General features: G+C 42.7%; 2 protein-coding genes across 3 annotated transcripts; both read right to left on the bottom strand.

The window, feature by feature from the left end:
• Positions 1–575: 575 nt before the first annotated feature.
• Positions 576–2,601, bottom strand: LOC135502706 (tetraspanin-21-like). The gene is made up of 4 exons (XM_064795665.1): positions 2,495–2,601; positions 2,160–2,270; positions 1,089–1,283; positions 576–824 (listed from the first exon to the last, which is right to left on the bottom strand). The coding sequence occupies exons 2-4, from the start codon at positions 2,256–2,258 to the stop codon at positions 672–674; spliced, it is 447 nt and encodes a 148-aa protein (XP_064651735.1). The 5' UTR covers positions 2,259–2,270; positions 2,495–2,601; the 3' UTR covers positions 576–671.
• Positions 2,602–21,044: 18,443 nt separating this feature from the next.
• LOC135502716 (tetraspanin-21-like) lies at positions 21,045–22,647 on the bottom strand. 2 transcript variants are annotated; one of them, XR_010449816.1, is made up of 3 exons: positions 21,893–21,956; positions 21,476–21,670; positions 21,045–21,211 (listed from the first exon to the last, which is right to left on the bottom strand). XR_010449816.1 is itself a non-coding variant. In XM_064795686.1 (3 exons), exons 1-3 carry the CDS (start codon positions 22,640–22,642, stop codon positions 21,059–21,061), a joined length of 447 nt encoding a protein of 148 aa, XP_064651756.1. In that variant the 5' UTR covers positions 22,643–22,647; the 3' UTR covers positions 21,045–21,058. The 2 variants fall into 2 exon arrangements, 1 of the variants encoding a protein (XP_064651756.1); XM_064795686.1 differs by lacking the exon at positions 21,893–21,956 and adding an exon at positions 22,544–22,647.
• Between the last annotated feature and the right edge of the window lie 246 nt (positions 22,648–22,893).

The raw sequence follows: 22,893 nt of genomic DNA, 5'->3' as shown, positions 1-22,893 counted from the left end.
TAATTTGGAAACAACCGAAAATATAGGTTGAATGTTGGTTGATGTGTTTGCGAGACTTTTTCCAGGAGTGTAAAGGCCCGATTCCGCTGCAGCAGTTCAGAATCGTGTGAGCAGCAAATTTCTAGTTCAAATTAACGGCATATACTCTGAGGCTTCGATGGTAAACTGCTGCCGTAGAATCAAGTTATGTTGTTAATGAAGTTCGCGAAAACAACCGAGTTTTTCCGTGTTTTTGATGGAGCGAATGAAGGTTTAAGATGTACCCCACAACCCAGAAAGTGACCGGAAAGTTCAAGAAACCCGGACTCCAGAACAAAACCGTCCGAGAAAAATAAATTATTTTTTGATTTCTGAGAAAATTCAAAATAACTGCAATTTTCCGATGAAATCCGGATCGTTTTTTTTCTCATCACTTTGGACAGTGTTGAGATTTACAATACACATGCTTTTAGGAGTTCATTCAGGGATTTCCGAAATCAGAATTTTGGGCAGTTCCGGTGGCATATTGTCCAATCAAAAGTGCCGAGTTCTGCGACCGCGGCGCGCTCATTAGAAACGAGCCAATCAGAAGGCAGTATCTGGTGTTAGTTCCCGACGGGTGATTTTGATTTCGGAAATTGGTGAATGCGGTTATGAGTTCACTGTTAGATGCGGAAGCTTCTCTGTTAGAATTAGGCGCGTGTATCTGAGTCCCCTCCAATGGCCCGACAGAGGCAACATGCAGCTATGATGACGATTAGTTGCAGGACGGCCACGGATGATGTTACAGCTATTATTGCGATGGAGTAAGTCTGGACGTAGCTCATCAGCGAAGCGTAGCAAGTCTGAAAAAATGAATTCGTTATGATTGAGAGAAGCACCAGACACCAAAAGGAAAGATTCCCAAACCAATTTATGAAATTATTTTTATCTTAGCCTTACTATAAAGCTGATCTTCAGTGTAGCACTTTCTTAGTCCCTACCGGACGCTTCTTCCGATCAAGGCGAAGATTCGAAATCCTCAAAAATTAGGCTTTCCGAGATCGGAAGTCTCAAATTCTTGCTTGAGGAAAATGGTTAATGGAAAGACCACTTAAACATATACTTACAGTCTGGTAGTTTGAGTTGGTCGTGGAAGGACTGTACGGACAGTTAGTGTCGGTCAACGTAAACGTTGGGAAGGTGCTCGCGTCCTGGACTTTACAACAAGATGGCGGTATAACCATGGAGCCGGCAGCAGAAGTTTTGTTCCAGTTGGTGGCAGAGTCAAAATCGGTGTAGTTGTCAAGACCGCAGCAGGAGAACTAGAGAGGGAGAGTGGGCGAATGAAAATGAAAACGTGGCTGATACTTGAAATCAACTGATTATTTGGTAACATAAAATACAGGTTAACTTAACATATAGTGATACTTTGTTAAAATGGAGCTACATTGGAATAATATAGATGCTGGCGGCACCTATAGGCATAGTGATCGAACTACAAATTGTCCCAGTTCGTTGGAGTCCCTTTATCAATGTTCGCTTACTGTGATTTGAGCGTAGTCCCAGGCCAAAGATACTGCGTTCGCGGAGTTGGCGGTTCCGTCGTACATGTATTCTGTGTAGATGGTGGAGAGCAAGAAGGTCTTGGCAAGCGAAACAGCCTGAAAACAAGCAAGCAAGCAAACTAGAAGCAAAAGCACAAGCACAAGCACAGGGGAAACTGCTTTTCGTCCAATCGTAAGCGTCCAATCCTGGTTCATCCGGGAAATGCTTTCGCCGGACCGGCAGGTCTTAAAATTTAAGACACTGCGAAGCTTTGCATCTCCTTCCGTACGTCCGATACCCCACCAATCCAAAGCCCTTTTTCTGGAAGCTGCAACTGAAAAATGCACTGGAATACATCTACATGTATGAATATAGCCATGCTTCACTCTCTAACCTATGCACTACAAGCTTGCCACTAACCACACGTCAGTCTGAACATAACGCAAGACAAGAGACCTCGGTATCAAGCCAACGTCAAGAGACTGACCGCATACACGGTCGCGTCGCCTTGAGAGACCACTTTGGATTTGTGGATTGAAAATACAGCTGAGGCCGTCTAACCACTTCCTTAGGACGAAATCTGAACCTCTCTATTAGAGGGATACCGAGGCTCTTTGTGATGCTGTTCCGACACGACACTGGTTTCGACTCACTGTGATATGTAGAAAGTCCCAGGCAAGAGACAGCGGCTCAGAGGTAAATGGAGTGCCGTAGTATTTGTCGATGATCGTAAGATTTAGATATGCGGCCATTTCTTTTTTCGTCTGAAGACATGATTGCACAGAATGTCATGTTACTGCTTAAATGCGTCAATGTCTTTGCTTTGAGAAACATCAGGTAATCATTGTTGTAAAAGTAACTCAAAGGGTTGTTTGTTGTTTGTACAAGTTTCGAGTTTCATTTTTTTCATTTCTAATTTTTTAGATTTTCGATATTTCACGATAGTTTTCGTTAGTTTTTCGATATTTTCCGTTATATTTTTTCTTACCTGATCGTAGTAGACAGCAGCAAGGATAACGGCAACGATTTCAACCAAAAGGATGATTCCAACAATGACAGAATACTGGAACGAAGAGGAGACAGAGAATTCATCAGTGTTTTACAGAAATGACGTCATAATAATTTCGAAATATTTTGCTTCAGGAGGCCACCACATTCATCTCAAAAGTAGTTTCATTTAAAAGAAGGTCCATAAATTAGAATCAATAAATGGAATGCATCAATAGAATATGTGGCACGGCACATTGGCGCGCTGCAGTATGATGGCTTTTATATGCACATATCAGACAGTCTTGTAGCTGTGCATGGATGCGTGTCCCATTGTTGCTAATGGCGGCACCTGGGGATTGCATGCTTTAAAAGAAATATAGCGTGAAAAATGTATGTCATCTGACCGTCACTTATGTAGGTTACAGATTTCTATTGTGTTGAGAACGATTACATTAGGAAATGTATACGAACATTGATAATACAGGCCCTTCCCCAACTTTTTGGAGGGGGGCAAAAGGACCCTCTTTGAATTTTTTTGGCCGAAATCATGGAAAAAAAATGTTTAGTTACTTCGGCCTGCCCCTAAACCTCTGTAGCTCCGCCTCTTAGAAACTATGTTTGTGAAGTACAATTGTTCGCTAAAGGCGAGTTCATACTCCGACGCACGTCGAGCGAGCGCTCGAGATAAGTCGAGTGCTGGAGATACAAGTTGAGCGCTCGAGATATTAAAGTATAGCATAATAAATTAAAGTAGCAAAAACAAATAAGCTCGCCTTATAATTTTTTTGTAGTAGTTATAAGTTGAGTGCTTAAGTCATAGGTCAAACGCTCAAGTATTAAGAAGTTAATTCGTACATTCAGAATATATGATGGCCTTTCCAAGCCACCGTACGCGGATACCATCTCAAATACATAATCTTTAAATGACACTTTCTAACCGTAACCGTGGGATTCTCCTCCGGACGATCAAGACGTCAGGATTATCCGATGGATGATACCCTCAGGAGGATGTACCCTTAACGGTTACATAAGCCTCTCCCCTTCATTGGTCGCCTTTGAAGAGACGGGCCCGGCGTTCCGTACTCTCGACGCGACCATGATGGGGTGAGAGATCTACCTCACACGGATAGTTTTATCATTACAGTCAGTTCTTAAATGTTATGACCGCATCTTTTTGGGGCTCAAGAGCGCGATCTTCTGGTCGGTTGGTTTTCAGCCAACATACCCGCGAATATGCATGTATTCATACGATGTGCTGTGAAGAAGTGCCATGAATTTTAGTTCCTATATAGAAAGCCACGCCGGATTAGTTTCTACCCGGAATCGAATCCGGGTCCTATCTATATGTGCATGTAGTTGCTTGGGTAAGCTAATGAGGCTCCGAAATCAGTCACATGACGGGCGGAACTCAAACGTCCCCCCATCATGTGCAGGGGTTGACGGACTGCCCGCGGGAATGCAACTCACAATTTCAAAAAGGTAAATATGATAAAACTGATAAAACCTCGTCCGTGTCTTCATTACGCCCTCTAGTAGGTTTCACCAACATCAATCGACATCCCCGGACGAAAAATAACACATCGGCTCGAGTTCGTTTTGTATACACGTACAATAGTTTCATTTTTATTTCACGAAAAATGGACATTTTTTTTCTCTGTACGAGGCTGTTCTGAACTACAGGAGTTATTCTGGTACCGAACAGCGCTGCCTCATTTCGAATCCTTCTGAAGAAGAAAATGACAAATAAACTGAGATCTAGGCCCCACTTTTGTTTGTAACCATTGTAGAGAGATCGCGGAACTATTGAAAAAGGGTCAACATATTTCCGTATCTCTTTGTAGTTATTCAACCTTTGGAAAAAGCAAATTCCAAACACCCCTACCCCGGCAACAATGGTTACGGCATCGCCAACTATCGTTAATTCCAAATAAGAGTAAGAGACATCGTTTCTTTGAGACACTTCCATTCCTCCAAGTAATTTGATCGTTTTGTTTACTTCGACGACGTCATATACAGTATCAAAATGTCTCTTTCCTCGCTTATAATGACACGTTACTAGAATTTTCTCCACATAAAACTGTGTCTCTATTCGAGTCAAGTTATGTCTTCGACATCTGTCGTTTTTCGGGATGGTCAAATCAAAAGTGACCCGTCCTAAAAAGATGTTGAACAATCTGATGAGGCCGTCTGCGCAGTTAAAGGTGAAGTGCATCTTGTATAAATTCATTAGCCGGTAGTGACGTGCCATGTAGTATGACGAACCCGTTGGGCACGTTGTATATCGGTTGACGGTAGAGTTGTAGGCTGCTCGCAATGTTTTGTTTCGGAAAGCGTAAACGATCAAGGTATCCTCTGGTTGAGTCACACCTGCCAAAATAATTATAAGGGACACGGAGTTCGCGTCAAATTTCCAGTCGTCCCTTTTCCTCAGCGAAGTTGGCACAAAGCAACGCTTGGATGCCGGCTCAGGGCGCCACACGAGTTCGCGATACGTCCATAAAAGCGATTAGAGATGAATTATATATACAGTAGAACCTCTCTATTAAGGACACCCTTGGGACTGACAAGTGCTGTCCTTAATAGAGAGTTGTCCTGATTAGAGAGTTCAAATTGAATGGAAACAACCAGTTTGGGACCAAAACCAGTGTCCTTAATAGAGAGGTTGTCCTTAATAACTCACACAACGTAGTGAGTGTAATGGTTACGTATGTATAAAGTGTAAACAAAATTCATGTATCCATCATGTCCATCGAATCTGAAAAAATTTGTGCAGACCCATGACAATTCTGGTTCCGGTACAGTTTGTCGCATTCCATACGGGCCGCGCGTTGGCCGATCCTCCATTTACGTCGCACCGCACCCACAGTTACCACGTCGGACGTGATTCCCATTGGTCTCATTAGGGAGTTTTTTTTTGTTATTCATGCGCGGCCATTCCTAAAATCACTGATTTCTCGGTCCTTACAGTATGTCAGCGTTGATTCAGCAGTTGTTTTGGCAAAGACATGTTTTTTTGGAGTTTCTGAAACCTAGAGCGCTACTCAATAGGCGACTAACAAGAAACTACGCATTTATACTGTCGTTGCCGACGTATGTGTACACTGAACTTGGGATGTGCGTCAGCCCCGTGTTGAAATGCCGTCCAGAGCCAGTTGGTGCGTTTTTCGCTGATTTGTGTAAAATTCAACATATCTCAAAAGTTCAATGGTTGACCTGATTTTTTTTTGATTTTTGTATAGCGTAAGCAATTGTCTTTCATGGGAGAATGGTCTCTGTAAGAATTATTCAGGAAGAAATGTATAATATTTGGGGTTTTTCGTGATTGTCTGGCCCAATTGGCAATATTGCCATTTGGGATGGTGAACAGAGCTAGGAGCAAATGCGACGCTCATGATTTATTTAAAGAAATAAAATGCCCGATTTAACATCCTGCAGAATCAGGGGAATCTAGCGTTTCCAGTGATATACGACACAAATGGGTTGTCCTCATGCATTCACTTTGGAAACGCATTTTAAAATAGATGTTACGTCCTGTTAATGGGGCACGTCATCATCGCGTACATTTGGGAAAAACTCCCTAACGAGACCATTGTTTCCTTCCTCGTGACGCAATTATTTCATGACGTCATGAGCCATTGACCATTCACACAAGTAGATTTATTCACACCGGCGCCACTGAAGTGCGGGTGTGGGACATCATGTATTTAAAACTCGTCTGCTATCATACAGGACAACGTCGGCGGAGACAGTTGTGACATTTCATTTACAGACAAAGCAAACGTTCTCTTCTTCTCGATTTACGTACTTTACTTCAAAAAAGTCAGTTTTAACACTACTAAAGCCAGATCCAGTCACGTGATTTGAACTGCCAAACTCGACACAGTGCCGGAACTGTGAAGTAATGATGTAGTTCACGTGGTCAGAGTGCAGGAGTTCCCGTAACGCCTGGCTATCCGATTTAGCATCTACCGTTCCGGAACGACATCAGCGCCTCTAGTGTCAAGATCGTAAATTTGCTATTCTTGATTTTGGCGCCAAACGAATAAAAAGAACGCGTTAAAACAATTAAGAATATATCAGCTACAAAAATTCGTTATTAACTAACTGGTGAAGAAACATACACAAATATCTAGGCTAGCAGGTGGAAAATATAATTATTATTTCACCACAAAGAGCTGCTTCTGTCCGCAGATATGAGACAGCTACCGGGCGGGGACTATTTCTTTATGGGGCCTTATTGTTCAGCGTCTCCAAGGAATTCTATTTTTAGAGTCCAATGGGGGGGGGCATTGGGGGGGGGGGGCCTCCCCCAATGTACTGACTAAAACCTGTCACTTTCAGAGAACGTGGGAGGGGGTTTGGGGGACTCATCCCCCAATGTACTGGCTAAATATGTCAGAAGGACGGGGGTTTGGGGGGCTCCCCCATGTCAAACAGTTGTGTGAGTTCACTAGAGCTTGCTCTTTACATATTAGAGAGGTGTCCGCTAAGAGAGGTTCTACTGTACATCTGTATAGTGTCAATTTCTCACTCAAGGCGACATCCGCAGTCGATGTATACAGTGTTGTACACAGTGTAGGCCATGCCAGAGCACTGTATTATACAGTGTGTACATTACGCTACCGGTGGAACCCTTTTTTTCCAAACTCGGCTAGTAATTGTAGCCAATTCATAGGCATGATACTGCACTACGGCATCGTGTATAACAGCAGACCAACAGTAATTACGAACGGTGTACTAACCCTTTAAATACGATTTTTTGAAAAAGACCAAGTTGTTCATCCGCATATTATCTCCTGTCTCTCGCGGGAAAAATAATAGATCGCCGCGTTTGCTTAACCATCTGGGGACACCATATTTCGCCGTACTAAATATTTGGGACGCAATTTGCGTCCTTCGTAGTGGTGTAGTTGATCCTTCTAGTAAGGGGTCATTAAGAACAGGGCCTAGTCTTTCAGGACAACTTATTTCCAATGCGAATGATATTTTGTTGTAATTTGGCCAATCGGTGCAAAAATAAATAAACAACCCAGCTAATGGGTTATAAAGTTGCGAGGGCGTTTGTTTCAAGGTGCATTTTGTATCATAGACGTTGAAATTGTTTGGTGGCCTTCTTTGGAAAACAACGAACTTAGCGCCATTGTTGATGCCGATTTTTTCGATGATAAAGGTAACAATAACATGGTCCTTATGAATTATAGGTGCATCGTAGTAGTATATAATTCGATGATTCCTCTGTTGCACATTGTTCCTACTAGTCAAAACCTCTGCATCTATTGGCTCTAAATATAAAATAACTCTCTTAGCCTCACTGGTAATAGATGCATTAGATCGGCGGATTCTATACGTAAGCAAAACAATAGTTTCCTCAGACTCGCAATAGTGATAAAGTTTTGTGTTCGCCTCATTGATTTCTGTAAAGTTGCTCAAATCAAAATTCTCACATAAATGTATTTTATGACTTTTAGGCAATTTCATCTCTCCACATATCCGTCCTCTGACTAAGTCTTGGAGATGGTATTGGGTGTATCTAGGTCCAGTTTCTTTAATAATCAGAAGTCCCTCATACCATCCTAAAACGAAGTTATGTTGTACGCCCGCTCTTAAGTTCATGTAATAGGATGAGTTAAAAAGGACTATGTAGGCTTTGCAAATTGCAATATAGTGATAAACTATTGTACGGATATAAGGGACAGGGTGCTCGATTTTTCGGACAACCAAGTACCCGAGTTTAACATTATAGAATAGTATCCCTCTTCCAACTTTGTACTCGATCGGTGGCCTGACTCGAAGAAGCTTTTTGCTGAATACAATGACTGATTTCTTCGAGGGCGGGCCGTGGGAGAAATCAGAATGTTCAAGCAAGTCAGTATGCACATGGCAAAACTAGTGAAGGGCTGATTGCGGCTGTGGTTTGACTATGATAACCGCAGATGCAAGTCATGACAGTCACCATTCCATTTGGGGTGACACGGAAAAGCGTGATAATTCAGTCAGATTTTGATTTTTTTTCTTTTTTTTGTGCAATTTGTTGATGGAAACTACCTGTGTGGAATAGGAGGTGACTGGGCAGCCGACAGCTACCTTTAATAATATCAATGGTACTGATACCGAACTGCAAAGATTGGTAGGCCAACCAACACTGTGATGGCGAAACTACGGTACCAAATCAGACCAAATCAGATCAGTCCCATGTAAGGGGCTTAACGAGACCTCGGACGTGAATCCCATTGTTTCATTCCTCGTGACGCAATTATTTCATGACGTCATGAGCCATTGACCATTCACACAAGTAGATTTATTCACACCGGCGCCATTGAAGTGCGGGTGTGGGACATCATGTATTTAAAAATCGTCTGCTAGGACATACAGTTGTGTGAGTTCACTAGAGCTTGCTCTTTACATATTATCGAGAGGTGGTGGACTTTTAGAAGCTCTGGATGTTTCAAAAGTTAAACCGTTAGTTGATAGAAATTGTGCCAAATTATATAGAAACATTTTTAAAACTGACTACCCCGCAAGGGATTTGAATGTAATTTTATTTGCTAAGTTTTTATCGGAAGGTATGGATTCCGTAAAGGGCACACTTTTATCAAAAACTCTTTCATGTGGTTTTAACCCATTAAAGCTGATGATGGGAGAGGCTGTCCCTCACTCTTTGGCCCCTCGCCGCACGGAGGATGGTGCCGTTGACAGTCTGCGCTGTCTCCTGCGGGACGAGGGCTACGGAGTCAGGGACTACCCCTCCCATCGCTTGGTCAAATTAATGCTCAGGCATTAACTGTGTATATGATACTGTGATTTTATGTATGTGTTCAGGCATCCTATTCATTACCGTAATTTTATGTACTATGTGTTCTTCATGTATATGGAGGTTTAATAAATAAATAAATAAATTGAAAACCACTGGTGCCTAGATGCCATATATATAGCGAAAAAATAGTCGAGATGACCCCATGTTTTCACATCAAATAAAGAAACTAGATGCATTTGGCTATCTGAAGGTGGTAATGGCACCTCAGTGCAACCTCAATGTGCTCAATGACGTGACGAGAGCAAATCTCACGGGTGGGGTGGAAATCCACCATATTGCTGACATCATCGGCGCCAACAACTATTTCTTTTGACCCTGCCGGAGTCTTCCAAAACAATTGATTGATTGACTGACTCTGACCCTGGTGAAGTAGATTTTTAAATGCTTTTTAAAAAAGGCCATTCAAAGGTTGAAGCAACTGCAAAGATAATCTTTTATATCACTGAGGTTTATAAATACGATATGTTGAGAAAAATCTGTGCAACTATCGAAATAAACGATTACTTGGAACTATTTCGGCAAATCACTTTGCTACCTGCGCGACCTTGTCACAATTGCGGCGCGCTCGTTTGCATACCGCATATAAAATGCGAATAAAATCACCATTCAGCATGAAAGCGCTTGGAGTGTTTGACTGTGAATCGGTAGGTCACGGGTTCGACTCCCGGTGAATCTGCCACAGTTTTCTCTTTTTTTCTTCTTCCTTTTCTTGTTGTCTAATCATCCATGTACAGATGTCGAAATTTTTATCATTATCATTATCATATACCCTTCATGCACCCAAACTTTTCAAACTGCAGCACATACTGATTCCGGGCGTTCGAGTACTACCGAGGATGGTTGTTTGAATCGGCAGCTGGTATTTTCAAGGATACATTGGGGCAAAAAAGTATTAGTGTTGGCCTTCCCCCAATGCATTGGCTCAAATCCCAGCAATCCACTGGAGAAACGGGGGGGGGGGGGGGAGGGACTCCCCTAATCCACTGGTTAAACAACAAAAACACTTGTTCATTTCCACACTTGCCGGGTGGTTAGTCTTTGGAAGCAGACGATTATTTTATTAACAAAACATGCAATTTTCCTCCTCACGAAGAAATAAAATAGGTGTACGGAAATCATTTTTTCTCAATGTTGGACCCTTCCAATGTCTCCTGTGTTGGTTGAAAGCACAAATATCAGGAATATCACATCAAAAGAATCATTTAATTCATGAAGACAATGGGTGATATGAATAAAGACTAGCAAATGCTTTTACTTCAATTTTGTACAGGAAGGCCTAGTGTAAATGTACGCGGAGTTTTAGAAAAAAGCATTTGCTCGTCTTTATTCATATCACCCAGTGTCACTTTTCAAATCGAGATACATGAGAAATTTCTTTGATATAACTACAATGACCTCGTTTCTGATATACTTCTAAATATCATACCATAGAAGAGGTATCATTACCAGAAAATATCAAAATGTCCAAAATATAAACCATGGGAAATTTAAAACCTTTCTGAAATAAATCCTGACCCCAACTCCTACTTCAACCTGGACCTCGTTTATCTTGGACCATCGCACTTGTTCCCCGAAGTGGTGTCTCACTACTCGTTGGGATTTGGGACATATTTTCCCTAAACAGTTCTCTTCATTGGGTAGCTGCTCTAAGGGTTCTGCGACTCTTTACGCTGGGCTAGGAAATTCTTCCAGGCCTAACTCTGGTTCCCGGAGTTGCTGTTAGGCTTCTTGTAGGGGGATTTCTGCTAAATAACGTTAGACCCTTCCAATGTCTTCTGTTGCCATCTATTGGTGTTGGTTGAAAGCACAAATATCAGGAATATCACATCTAAGTTGCTGTTAGGGGGATTTCCGCTCAGGAATCATGCTGGAGCATTTTTAACCCCCCCCCCCCCTCAATTAGTCCTTCTGAGACGATTTAAAGGACCACAATATACATCTTGCTATGACCCAACTCGCATCACAAATCAGCTAAGGCGGTTTCGTTAGCGATAAATCAATTATTATGTATCCAGATTTCGAAGATTTTGTCTTTGTGAGTTTCAAGACCCAGAGACTCAAAATGACTCCCCCTTACACATGTTTCCCAAACCCCCAATGCACTGGCCAAACATGTCAGAAGGACAGGGGGCCGGGTTTGGGAGACCCCCCCCCCCCCCCCAATGCACTGGCTAAAACGTATCGGAAGGACAGGGTTGGGGGGGGGGGGATGCTCCCCCATGTCAAACAGCTGAGTGAGTTCACTATAGCTTGAAATTACATAGTATAAAACTAAAATATATACACATATATACGCATATATTACCGTCATCAGATGCGCATCCTTCACCGTCAATTCCTTCACCGTCAATTCCTTCACCGTCAATTTCTTCACCGTCAATTCCGTCACCGTCAATTCCTTCACCGTCAATTCCTTCACCGTCAATTCCTTCACCGTCATCGGATGCGCATCCGATATGCCACGAGATCCTTCACCGTCAATTCCTTTACCGTCATTGGATCGATGCCACCAGATTTGTTGTAACTTCACCGTCAATTCCTTTACCGTCATTGGATCGATGCCACCAGATTTGTTGTTCTTGTAAAGGTTTCGGGGATACGACCAATGCATGCGAGCACCTGCGTCGGACCCCCAAACCCCCCTCTCGATCTAACCGTAAGAGTTCAATGAATCCTTCGATTCCTTTGGTTTTCTTGGCAAACTGACGTCCGACAATCAATGACCTGTTGACGTGTACCTGCAATACGCCATTGCCGTAGTGTGTAAACAGATCTATTTTTGGACGAAACTCAGCCCCTCACAAACTTTGGTCCATTTCGCCAATGATGACACTGCTTCTAGACTGTACTATAGCACTTTAAGCTGTAGCAACGCTAAGCAAGAGTCAAGACAATAAATGTCCGCTGCCAGCGGCTGCTGGACCAATCCCCCGCTCCCCATCATGATCATCAGATTCAGAGGCCTGGCTGAGCCCTGTGATTTAGCCAAATTCAATATGATTCTTTTCTACTGTGATGTTAAGGCCCTTGTGTCATGCAGCGTATTCGGTAGCACCGGTACACAACTTATGTTAAACCGCGACGTCTGCTGCAATTCAAATTGCATATGACGCCAACGGAATTGTGACGACTTGTTTCTCCAATCTTTTAGTGAACAGTGATCACGGGCTGTGGGAATTGCGAAGGGATGGTGTAGAGTATCACCACAACAATGTTGATATGATCACTCGTCGTTTCAGCGGGCATGACTTGGTACATCCAGTGACCCAGCAAAAAGTAGCCTCGGTACAGCCAGAAGTAGCAACAACTCGCAAAAGGGGATCCTTGTCTGACTGGTGGCTGGACCACATGGTAGGTCACCATCAAATAAGAGAGTGGATCCAGCACAGCTGGATAGAAGGGGCCCCGTTGAGGGCGAAGCCTGAATATGGTGAGGGCTCGCTCTCACAATGACAATGTTTACTCGTTAATTCACTGCAAAGAAATGCATAACGAAAGCCCCCTAAGTTTTCTTCTTTGGATTGTGAGGAGAATGTTTCATATCATTTGAGCAGCAGTGTCTAACCTACAACGCCGTCAATGATTTCCACTGTGTTTTTGTTTTCACTGTTTCAGACACTTGCTGGAAAAGGAAGGACCAAAGGTGCCATCGTCGAGGGCCAAGATAGATGAAGAGATTGAAGCCTGATCAGATAACCAGCTGGCAGACGTTGGTTGTTCCATTGTCCGTCCTTGTGAGATGATTACCACGGTACAACCAAATCAGTCGTCTTGTATCACAGTGTAGTGTTGTCTTGTACAGCTAAAGGACCCTTTGAAGTTTGTGTCAATGTCTTCCCAACCTGACCAGATAACCAGCTGGAAGAGGTTGGTTGTTACGTAGGCTGTCCTGTCGTGTCCAAAGTTCTTTAGCGGTCACCTTGGTGTAATTTTTAGGCTGTGTCAAGGTCGTCCCAACCTGACCAGATAACCAGCTGGCAGAGGGTAGTTGTTTCAGAGTTTTTATGTTGTGTCAAGGCCTTCACAATCTGAATAGATAAGCAGCTGGCAGAGGTTGATTGTTTCGACATCCCACAGACCATGCAGACAGAAAGATATTGGGATTTCACCAATTGCAATTGCCGTTGCCTGTACCATGACAAAAGACGGACAATAGTGCGATGGGCTTCATGATTTTGCTTGGGTTGGGGAGTTCCTGGGCTGATAAGGGCAGACATACATTGGGTCAGGTCAAGTATTGGGGTTGAGAAAGTGTTAGGTGTTGGTGTAGGGGGCCTACCCGAAGGATAAAAAAATGTGTCTCAATTTCACCATGGCAAACTGACAGCACTTCACCATAGTGAATTGGGACGGTGAAATATTTTACCATGGTGAGCAGGGTAAATTCTACATTCACCATGGTGAGCATGGTAAACTTTGAATTCACCATGGTGAACGCTGCATTCACCATGGTGAGCATGGTCAACTCCGATTTTACCATGGTGAATCTGAGATTTTTTTCGTAAGGGTCATCTCCATCCAAACCAATTCACCGACTTAACGTTGCCCTCTTTTAAGGTAACAAAATAATGAAAACAGATGCAAAGACAGGAGACTAAAGACGGAATACAATGTACAGAACACAGCCTTGTTATTCATGAAACATAGACTCTTGTCGACAACCAACAGTCAACAGAATTTTGGCAGGCTTTTTCAAAATAACAATGATGTGAAGTGAAAAAATACAATAAAATATAGCAATAAAAGTAAGTCACTCTATTGCAAATTACTTCCCACTAACAAGTTGAGGTGTGCCCACAAGTTGCTCGACAATCAAAATGGATTGATACGACGAACACCAGAGTTCAAAGGCGAGAAAGGATTCACTTTTTGCCCACATCAACGCATCATTTATTGAAATCGCTGATGATCGAGGAGTGACACGTGGCCATCGGAGTGACTAGGGAGATGAGAGCTGGCGATTCAGTCCATGCCTGTTCGAACAGGCCACCATTCCTCTCCTGCACTGCTTTGGAGTCTTTGGTAAACTTGGATGAGATCATCAGAGGGTGGCGACTTCTTCCTAGATTTTCTGAAGACAGAAAATAGAATTCAATTCAATACAGTATTTAGGCATTTTACATGATTGTGGCAGAGCAAGGGACAAGGATGTGACGTGACAAGATCGAAGAGCAAGACCAACCCTCAAATTCGTTGTCAGTCCTCGTTTGATTTTTAGCCGTAGCAGCCAATAGCTGGTCTCAAATCATCCACAACAATCAACAGAACATTGAGTTTCTGGGAATGTGCGAGACCTGAAACAAATGCCAACACAACCGAGATGAAAGTGGATACAGAATTGTGACAAAGATACTGATGATAACATCCCACATGCCAATGTCCAGGGTATTTAATTGTGCTGGCTCCTCAATTAGAAATTACTCGAAGAGAAATTTGTCCAAGAGACATCTCCAGAAATCATATGGACAGTCTCATCAGTCAGTCGGTCCAAAGAAATTTCTAATAAACATGGGGACAATCTCTTCCGAGTGGTAGTCTGTCCAATTGACCAGGACCAAGTATCTGATTTATAGTAGGGGCCTATATGTAGTCTAGGCCTGTGGTCTGCTGGTATGACTCATATTTTGGGTATTGTAAAATTGTTATGTCAAATATATTAAAAAAACTCTTACATTAGATTATCAATTAGTGTAAGAGGTATCTATCGATAAAATCAAGATCACTTTCAGGTTGATATTTCTTGAGATGAAAACGAAAGAACATATTAGTGAAGGCACATTAGCAAAACCAAAATATTGATCTTTCAGAATTTAGTTAGGTATCAAACTTTCGTTTCTCTGCTCAGCGTATTTGAAGTAGTCGTGATCGCGTAATAGACGAACGCCTGCTGACCTAATACTCGTAGCATAGTGACATGTGTATATCTTTGCTAATTTTGACTATTTAGCTATACAGCCAACAGGGTCAAAAGAAATAGTCTTTGGCGCCAATGATGTCAGCAATGGCGAATTTGAATCAAGATTCGATTCTTTTGTAGTCGGAAGTGCGCAAGCACACGGCAATCGTATTTGTATAGCTCCGTGCACGTGATTTGAAGGGACAGTTTGGGTGTGGGATTTAGGTGACCAGGAAGATGATATGTAATTTGAATCTATCCGCCTGCAGCTCATCACTGTAGTTACAAACTAAATGCTCATCACTGATAATGAATTTAGCGCCGACATGTCAAACCATTCTCTGGAGTGCTCGAACACCTAAATCAGTGTGTACTTCAGCTTGAAAAGTTCGGGTGAAGGGGTTTTCTTCGTGAAAATATTCATAATGGTACAAGGTGGTGGTATAAGAGGGCCGGCGAATCTAGGAACTGGAAGAAGAGGGAGCGTGCTCTGCATTTCTTATCAACATTCCTGGACAGGTGTGTTCCAAAATTTCATGAGTGGTAAATTAAAAACGTTTACACAAATTAGGAGCCGTGCGTCTGGTGCACCTGCTTGGATCCGCGCCTGATAAACGTACATGAATGAATAATAACGAGAACATTTTTAAAAAATACTCGAAAAATTAGATTCGCCGGAGTTCGAACTTGTGACCACCCATTCCACAGTACAACCGTCTAACCGCCGAGGCCATCAAGGCTTTAATGGTATACCGGGATTTTCGTTGGTCAAGTCGTCGGCATATTGAAGAAGCGCCATGATTGTGACGAGGTTACGCTGGCAGAAGGGTAATTGGGTACAAATAGTTCCAAGCTAACCGTATAATTCGATAATGCGACAGTTATTTCTTGATATATCGCATTTATAAAGCTCGGTGATATTATAGATAATGTTCGTAGTTGATTTTTAATGTTTAAATGGCTTTCTCAAAAAAGCTTTTAGAAGCGAGGTCAACAGGGTCAAAAGAAATAGTCTTTGGCGCCAATGATGTCAGCAATGGCGAATTTGAATTAAGATTCGATTCTTTTGGAGTCGGAAGTGCGCAAGCACACGGCAATCGTATTTATATAGCTCCGTGCACGTGATTTGAAGGGACAGTTTGGGTGTGGGATTTAGGTGACCAGGAAGATGATATGTAATTTGAATCTATCCGCCTGCAGCTCATCACTGTAGTTACAAACTAAATGCTCATCACTGATAATGAATTTAGCGCCGACATGTCAAACCATTCTCTGGAGTGCTCGAACACCTAAATCAGTGTGTACTTCAGCTTGAAAAGTTCGGGTGAAGGGGTTTTCTTCGTGAAAATATTCATAATGGTATAAGGTGGTGGTATAAGAGGGCCGGCGAATCTAGGAACTGGAAGAAGAGGGAGCGTGCTCTGCATTTCTTATCAACATTCCTGGACAGGTGTGTTCCAAAATTTCATGAGTGGTAAATTTAAAACGTTTACATCAATTAGGAGCCGTGCGTCTGGTGCACCTGCTTGGATCCGCGCCTGATAAACGTACATGAATGAATAATAACGAGAACATTTTTCAAAACAACTCGAAAAATTAGATTCGCCGGGGTTCGATCTCGTGACCATCCATTCCACAGTACAACCGTCTAACCGCCGAGGCCATCACGGCTTTAATGGTAGACCGGGATTTTCGTTGGTCAACCGTCGGCATATTAAAGAAGCGCTATGATTGTGACGAGGTTACGCTGGCGGAAGGGTAATTGGGTACAAATAGTTCCAAGCTAACCGTATAATTCGATAATGCGACAGTTATTTCTTGATATATCGCATTTACAATGTATATAGCTCGGTGATATTATAGATAATGTTCGTAGTTGATTTTAATGTTTAAATGGCTTTCTCAAAAAAGCTTTTAGAAGCGAGGTCAACAGGGTCAAAAGAAATAGTCTTTGGCGCCAATGATGTCAGCAAATCGCGAATTTAAATTAAGATTCCATTCTTTTGAAGTCGGAAGTGCGCAAGCACACGGCAATCGTATTTATATAGCTCCGTGCACGTGATTTGAAGGGACAGTTTGGGTGTGGGGTTTAAGCTAAGCGCACACGGGCAACAAAATGACAAAAAATATTTTTTCACAATTTGTTGCCCGTCTGCGGGCGACAAAAACAATTGTTTTTCGAAAACATTTGTTTTTGAAACAGTTTTCGAATATTAAACATGCAATATATTTTTGACCTAGTCAAAATGTTTTTCGTCAAAACGTCGCCCGTTTGCGGGTGACTGCAACGAAATGTAAAACATTTTTTGCGTCATCATCATCATTAGCCAATCACGATGACGTTCAGCGTCATGTGATACCAACCAAGCCAGGTCAAAATGGCAGCGCCAATTTTAAACGAAACGGGGTTGATTGTGGATGAAGAATCGGAATTGCATGAATTAATACGGACGACTGAGCTCGAGGGCAGGTTGGTCGAGCTGTGGCAGGAAAGGCCTGCCCTGTTCGAGGTGACCTCGCCGCTCTACAGCGATAAGAACAGGCGGTATGCCGCAATTACTGAAATAGCAAAGACCCTAGAGATCGGCCGCCATCTTGGAAACCGCGGGTGTGACCGGGTGTGTGACGTATGGCGCAACCATGGTTACCCCTTGTTTTTGACGTGACCTGTGACGTTACCGTGTCATTTTGTCTCCCGTGTGCGAGTGATTGAAACAAACGCGACAAAGTCGCAAAACATTTCGAAAACAACTGAAAACAAATGTTTTCAGTTTCGCTGTCATTTTTTTGTCGCCCGTGTGCGCTTAGCTTTAGATGTTGGCCTTAACCGAGGCGGCAGCCGAGATTTAGCGAGAAAGGACAGCTACCCCCAAGCTGTGTTTGGCGAGACACCCAATACCGACAATGAGCGAGGTACTAATGTCTATTCTAAAACTTTTCAACCGATATATAGTTTAGGAATTATTCACCGATAATCTGTTTTCGACACATTTTATCCCCTCTCAAGAGGTAGTGAGTGTCACACCAAAACATTTGTTGTGAAAACGAGGCTAACACATCATCCATTATAATAGCCAAACATTGTGGCCAAGGTGTTTTAGAATATATCATTACCTTTCTTTGAAATAGCCTGCACCTTGGCTTGAAAAAAGCCTCCTCCTTCTCCATACAGGTGCCCTCTCTGCGACTCCCCTGGCACGTAATGCCATTGCCTTTGTCACAAGTATCAAACGTGGTACAAACTGCATGCAAAAGGCAAACGGTTGCACAACCAAGAAGTGATACCTCCAGCGAGCTGGACAGATCTGGATGATGCAAAGCTCTGTTGTCAATCAGCTTCTCGTAGTAGGCCCGTCGAATTTGCTTGGTCATTTTGAAAATTTGCTCGGAATATCTCAGAATCGTATGTTTGTATGATTGAGAAACTTAACTTCAATATCCTGAAAAAAACTCCACTCAATGGCTTTACATAGTAAATATATTACAGGGCCGAGGCTTCCGTCTGCCCAGTAGACTAAATTGAATTACGGCTGGATTGTCCGCCGTGTTTCGAGGGTGCGAGCTGATGTAAATCATGTCAGCTCATTTCGTCAGCTTCGGTGGACTAGACAACCATCCGCCAAGTTTCATACCGCATAATACACCGGCTTGACTGTACACAATTCGTCGGCTGAACCAAACAGAACTTATCAGCCAGAGGACTGTACACAATTATTCACAATTCATCGACTGGACTACACATCATCACGGGAACGAACTCTGCTTCATCACTGGACTAGGGATGACTTGGCGTCGCTTGTAGTAAGAGGCTATCCATATGCCCGCAGACGCAATTTAGAGACCATTTGACGCCCAAAACGAAACACAAAGGCTCACGAAAAAGATCATGGCTGTGTCCGGATGGGTTTTGTTGCTAAAAGTTGTGCATTCTATTCTCACCAATATCACAGACATCAAACGGTGGTGATTATTAGGTCTATAAACAATATCGGGCGATTGTAATTCACATGTAAACCGGTGAAAACCTACTCTATCGAAGTGAGTGGCCGCTCTCTCTAACACGTGAGTGTACCAAGACCGGCCGGGAATCGAACCGGAACCTCAGTGGTGACAGGCGGCGCTGATGCTCCACTGCGCCACTCCGACGGCCCGAACTAGATTTGGGCTGGTGGACTGCGCTTTGCTGATAAAGGATGCCACAAGCCAAACAGTTGCAAAAGGTTCTTTCGCACAAGCCATTACTTTGCTTTGAGCTGTATCGCACGTCTTTAACCTGCCGCCGCGACTTGAAATGTCGATAACCTCTGCACCAATTGTTGGAAACTGACTTAAAAAATCATTTATGAGGTTGGTCGGTATTGTGAACTATTGATTTATTGATTTTATTTCAATTTTTAACATGATATCATATTGTGTTGTGATGGTGATGAAAGCGTTTAAATCGGGTAGCAAAAAGATAGATCTCCAACTTCGATAAAATCAGAGTCTTTCAAATAGATAAATAAATATTTGATTCAATTAGGAATTCTGACGACTATACTTTGGAGGGTTTTGGACCAAGTTGGTCAGGATAGTCATTTTTTCTTAAAATCTCACCCAAAATCATCATCGAATGCCCGGGTCAGATGCATGCTCCTCCCCTCGCCGAGAGCGAGGTATTACTGATTTAAAGGCACTGAAGCTCCGGATGACCAAATGTTAGTCCTGTGAATGGCGCTGCTACTATTGGTGAAACATGGAGGACCACTTTAAAGGAAGAATGATAACACAACGAGTCAATTTGATTTTCCAAGTTTTTAATTACCAACCATGTATGAATATTTACAACCTAAAACAATTTATTAAAGCTATTACATGTACATCAATTCTCGTTACCTATTTATTATATCGTCCATGTGACGGGTTCGTAAAGGCCTATGCCGTTCGTTAAAATCAAAAGATTTGCATTGGAGCAACATCTGTATTCACGTTTTCTTTACGTATACGTTTTGAAAGCGCAACCTCTCTATTAACTTCCTATTTATCGGATTCAGTGCCGATGGCCCGGCAGAAGCAGCAGGCGGCAATAATTACAAGAAGCTGTATGAACGCCACGGTTGATGCCACAGCGATAATGACGACGGAGTAAGTCTGCACAAAACTCATCAGTGACGTCATGCAGGACTGAAAATGGACGGCTTTTAATCACTAATTTGGAAACAACCGAAAATATAGGTTGAATGTTGGTTGATGTGTTTGCGAGACTTTTTCCAGGAGTGTAAAGGCCCGATTCCGCTGCAGTAGTTCAGAATCGTGTGACCAGCAAATTTCTAGTTCAAACTAACGGCATATACTCTGAGGTTTCGATGGTAAACTGCTGCCGTAGAATCAAGTTATGTTGTTAATGAAGTTCGCGAAAACAACCGAGTTTTTCCGTGTTTTTGATGGAGCGAATGAAGGTTTAAGATGTACCCCACAACCCAGAAAGTGACCGGAAAGTTCAAGAAACCCGGACTCCAGAACAAAACCGTCCGAGAAAAATAAAGTATTTTTTGATTTCTGAGAAAATTCAAAATAACGGCAATTTTCCGATGAAATTCGGATCGATTTTTTTCTCATCACTTTGGACAGTGTTGAGATTTACAATACACATGCTTTTAGGAGTTTATTCAGCGATATCCGAAATCAGAATTTTGGGCAGTTCCGGTGGTATATTGTCCAATCAAAAGTGCCGAGTTCTGCGACCGCGGCGCGCTCATTAGAAACGAGCCAATCAGAAGGCAGTATCTGGTGTTAGTTCCCGACGGGTGATTTTGATTTCGGAAATTGGTGAATGCAGTTATGAGTTAGATGCGGAAGCTTCTCTGTTAGAATTAGGCGCGTGTATCTGAGTCCCCTCCAATGGCCCGACAGAGGCAACATGCAGCTATGATGACGATTAGTTGCAGGACGGCCACGGATGATGTTACAGCTATTATTGCGATGGAGTAAGTCTGGACGTAGCTCATCAGCGAAGCGTAGCAAGTCTGAAAAAATGAATTCGTTATGATTGAGAGAAGCACCAGACACCAAAAGGAAAGATTCCCAAACCAATTTATGAAATTATTTTTATCTTAGCCTTACTATAAAGCTGATCTTCAGTGTAGCACTTTCTCAGTCCCTACAGGACGCTTCTTCCGATCAAGGCGAAGATTCGAAATCCTCAAAAATTAGGCTTTCCGAGATCGGAAGTCTCAAATTCTTGCTTGAGGAAAATGGTTAATGGAAAGAACACTTAAACATATACTTACAGTCTGGTAGTTTGAGTTGGTCGTGGAAGGACTGTACGGACAGTTAGTGTCGGTCAACGTAAAAGTTGGGAAGGTGCTCGCGTCCTGGACTTTACAACAAGATGGCGGTATAACCATGGAGCCGGCAGCAGAAGTTTTGTTCCAGTTGGTGGCAGAGTCAAAATCGGTGTAGTTGTCAAGACCGCAGCAGGAGAACTAGAGAGGGAGAGTGGGCGAATGAAAATGAAAACGTGGCTGATACTTGAAATCAACTGATTATTTGGTAACATAAAATACAGGTTAACTTAACATATAGTGATACTTCGTTAAAATGGAGCTACACTGGAATAATATAGATGCTGGCGGCACCTATAGGCATGGTGATCGAACTACAAATTGTCCCAGTTCGTTGGAGTCCCTTTATCAAAGTTCGCTTACTGTGATTTGAGCGTAGTCCCAGGCCAAAGATACTGCGTTCGCGGAGTTGGCGGTTCCGTCGTATTCTGTGTAGATGGTGTAGAGCAAGAAGGTCTTGGCAAGCGAAACAGCCTGAAAACAAGCAAGCAAGCAAACTAGAAGCAAAAGCACAAGCACAAGCACAGGGGAAACTGCTTTTCGTCAAATCATAAGCGTCCAATCCTGGTTCATCCGGGAAATGCTTTCGCCGGACCGGCAGGTCTTAAAATTTAAGACAATGCGAAGCTTTGCATCTCCTTCCGTACGTCCGATCCCCCACCAATCCAAAGCCCTTTTTCGGCTGGAAGCTGCAACTGAAAAATGCACTGGAATACATCTACATGTATGAATACAGCCATGCCTCACTCTCTAACCTATGCACTAGAAGCTTGCCACTAACCACACGTCAGTCTGAACATAACGCAAGACAAGAGACCTCGGTATCAAGCCAACGTCAAGAGACTGACCGCATACACGGTCGCGTCGCCTTGAGAGACCACTTTGGATTTGTGGATTGAAAATACAGCTGAGGCCGTCTAACCACTTCCTTAGGACGAAATCTGAACCTCTCTATTAGAGGGATACCGAGGCTCTTTGCGATGCTGTTCCAACACGACACTGGTTTCGACTCACTGTGATATGTAGAAAGTCCCAGGCAAGAGACAGCGGCTCAGAGGTAAATGGAGTGCCGTAGTATTTGTCGATGATCGTAAGATTTAGATACGCGGCCATTTCTTTTTTCGTCTGAAGACATGATTGCACAGAATGTCATGTTACTGATTAAATGCGTCAATGTCTTTGCTTTGAGAAACATCAGCTAAACATTGTTGTAAAAGTAACTCAAAGGGTTGTTTGTTGTTTGTACAAGTTTCGAGTTTCATTTTTTTCATTTCTAGATATTTTAGATTTTCGATATTTCACGATAGTTTTCGTTAGTTTTTCGATATTTTCCGTTATATTTGTTCTTACCTGATCGTAGTAGA

The sequence above is a fragment of the Lineus longissimus genome, chromosome 19 (genome assembly GCF_910592395.1).
Source record: "Lineus longissimus chromosome 19, tnLinLong1.2, whole genome shotgun sequence".
NCBI classification, from domain to species: domain Eukaryota; kingdom Metazoa; phylum Nemertea; class Pilidiophora; order Heteronemertea; family Lineidae; genus Lineus; species Lineus longissimus.
This window is presented reverse-complemented; position numbering and strand designations above follow the sequence as displayed.

Coding starts and splice junctions, on each gene's coding strand:
- LOC135502716 (XM_064795686.1), bottom strand. CDS start 22,642: ATGGCCGCGTATCTAAATCTTACGATCATCGACAAATACTACGGCACT. Junction 21,671..22,543: donor GGGACTTTCTACATATCACA/GTGAGTCGAAAC, acceptor CTCCCTCTCTAG/TTCTCCTGCTGCGGTCTTGA. Junction 21,212..21,475: donor CCAACTCAAACTACCAGACT/GTAAGTATATGT, acceptor TCATTTTTTCAG/ACTTGCTACGCTTCGCTGAT.
- LOC135502706 (XM_064795665.1), bottom strand. CDS start 2,258: ATGGCCGCATATCTAAATCTTACGATCATCGACAAATACTACGGCACT. Junction 1,284..2,159: donor GGGACTTTCTACATATCACA/GTGAGTCGAAAC, acceptor CTCCCTCTCTAG/TTCTCCTGCTGCGGTCTTGA. Junction 825..1,088: donor CCAACTCAAACTACCAGACT/GTAAGTATATGT, acceptor TCATTTTTTCAG/ACTTGCTACGCTTCGCTGAT.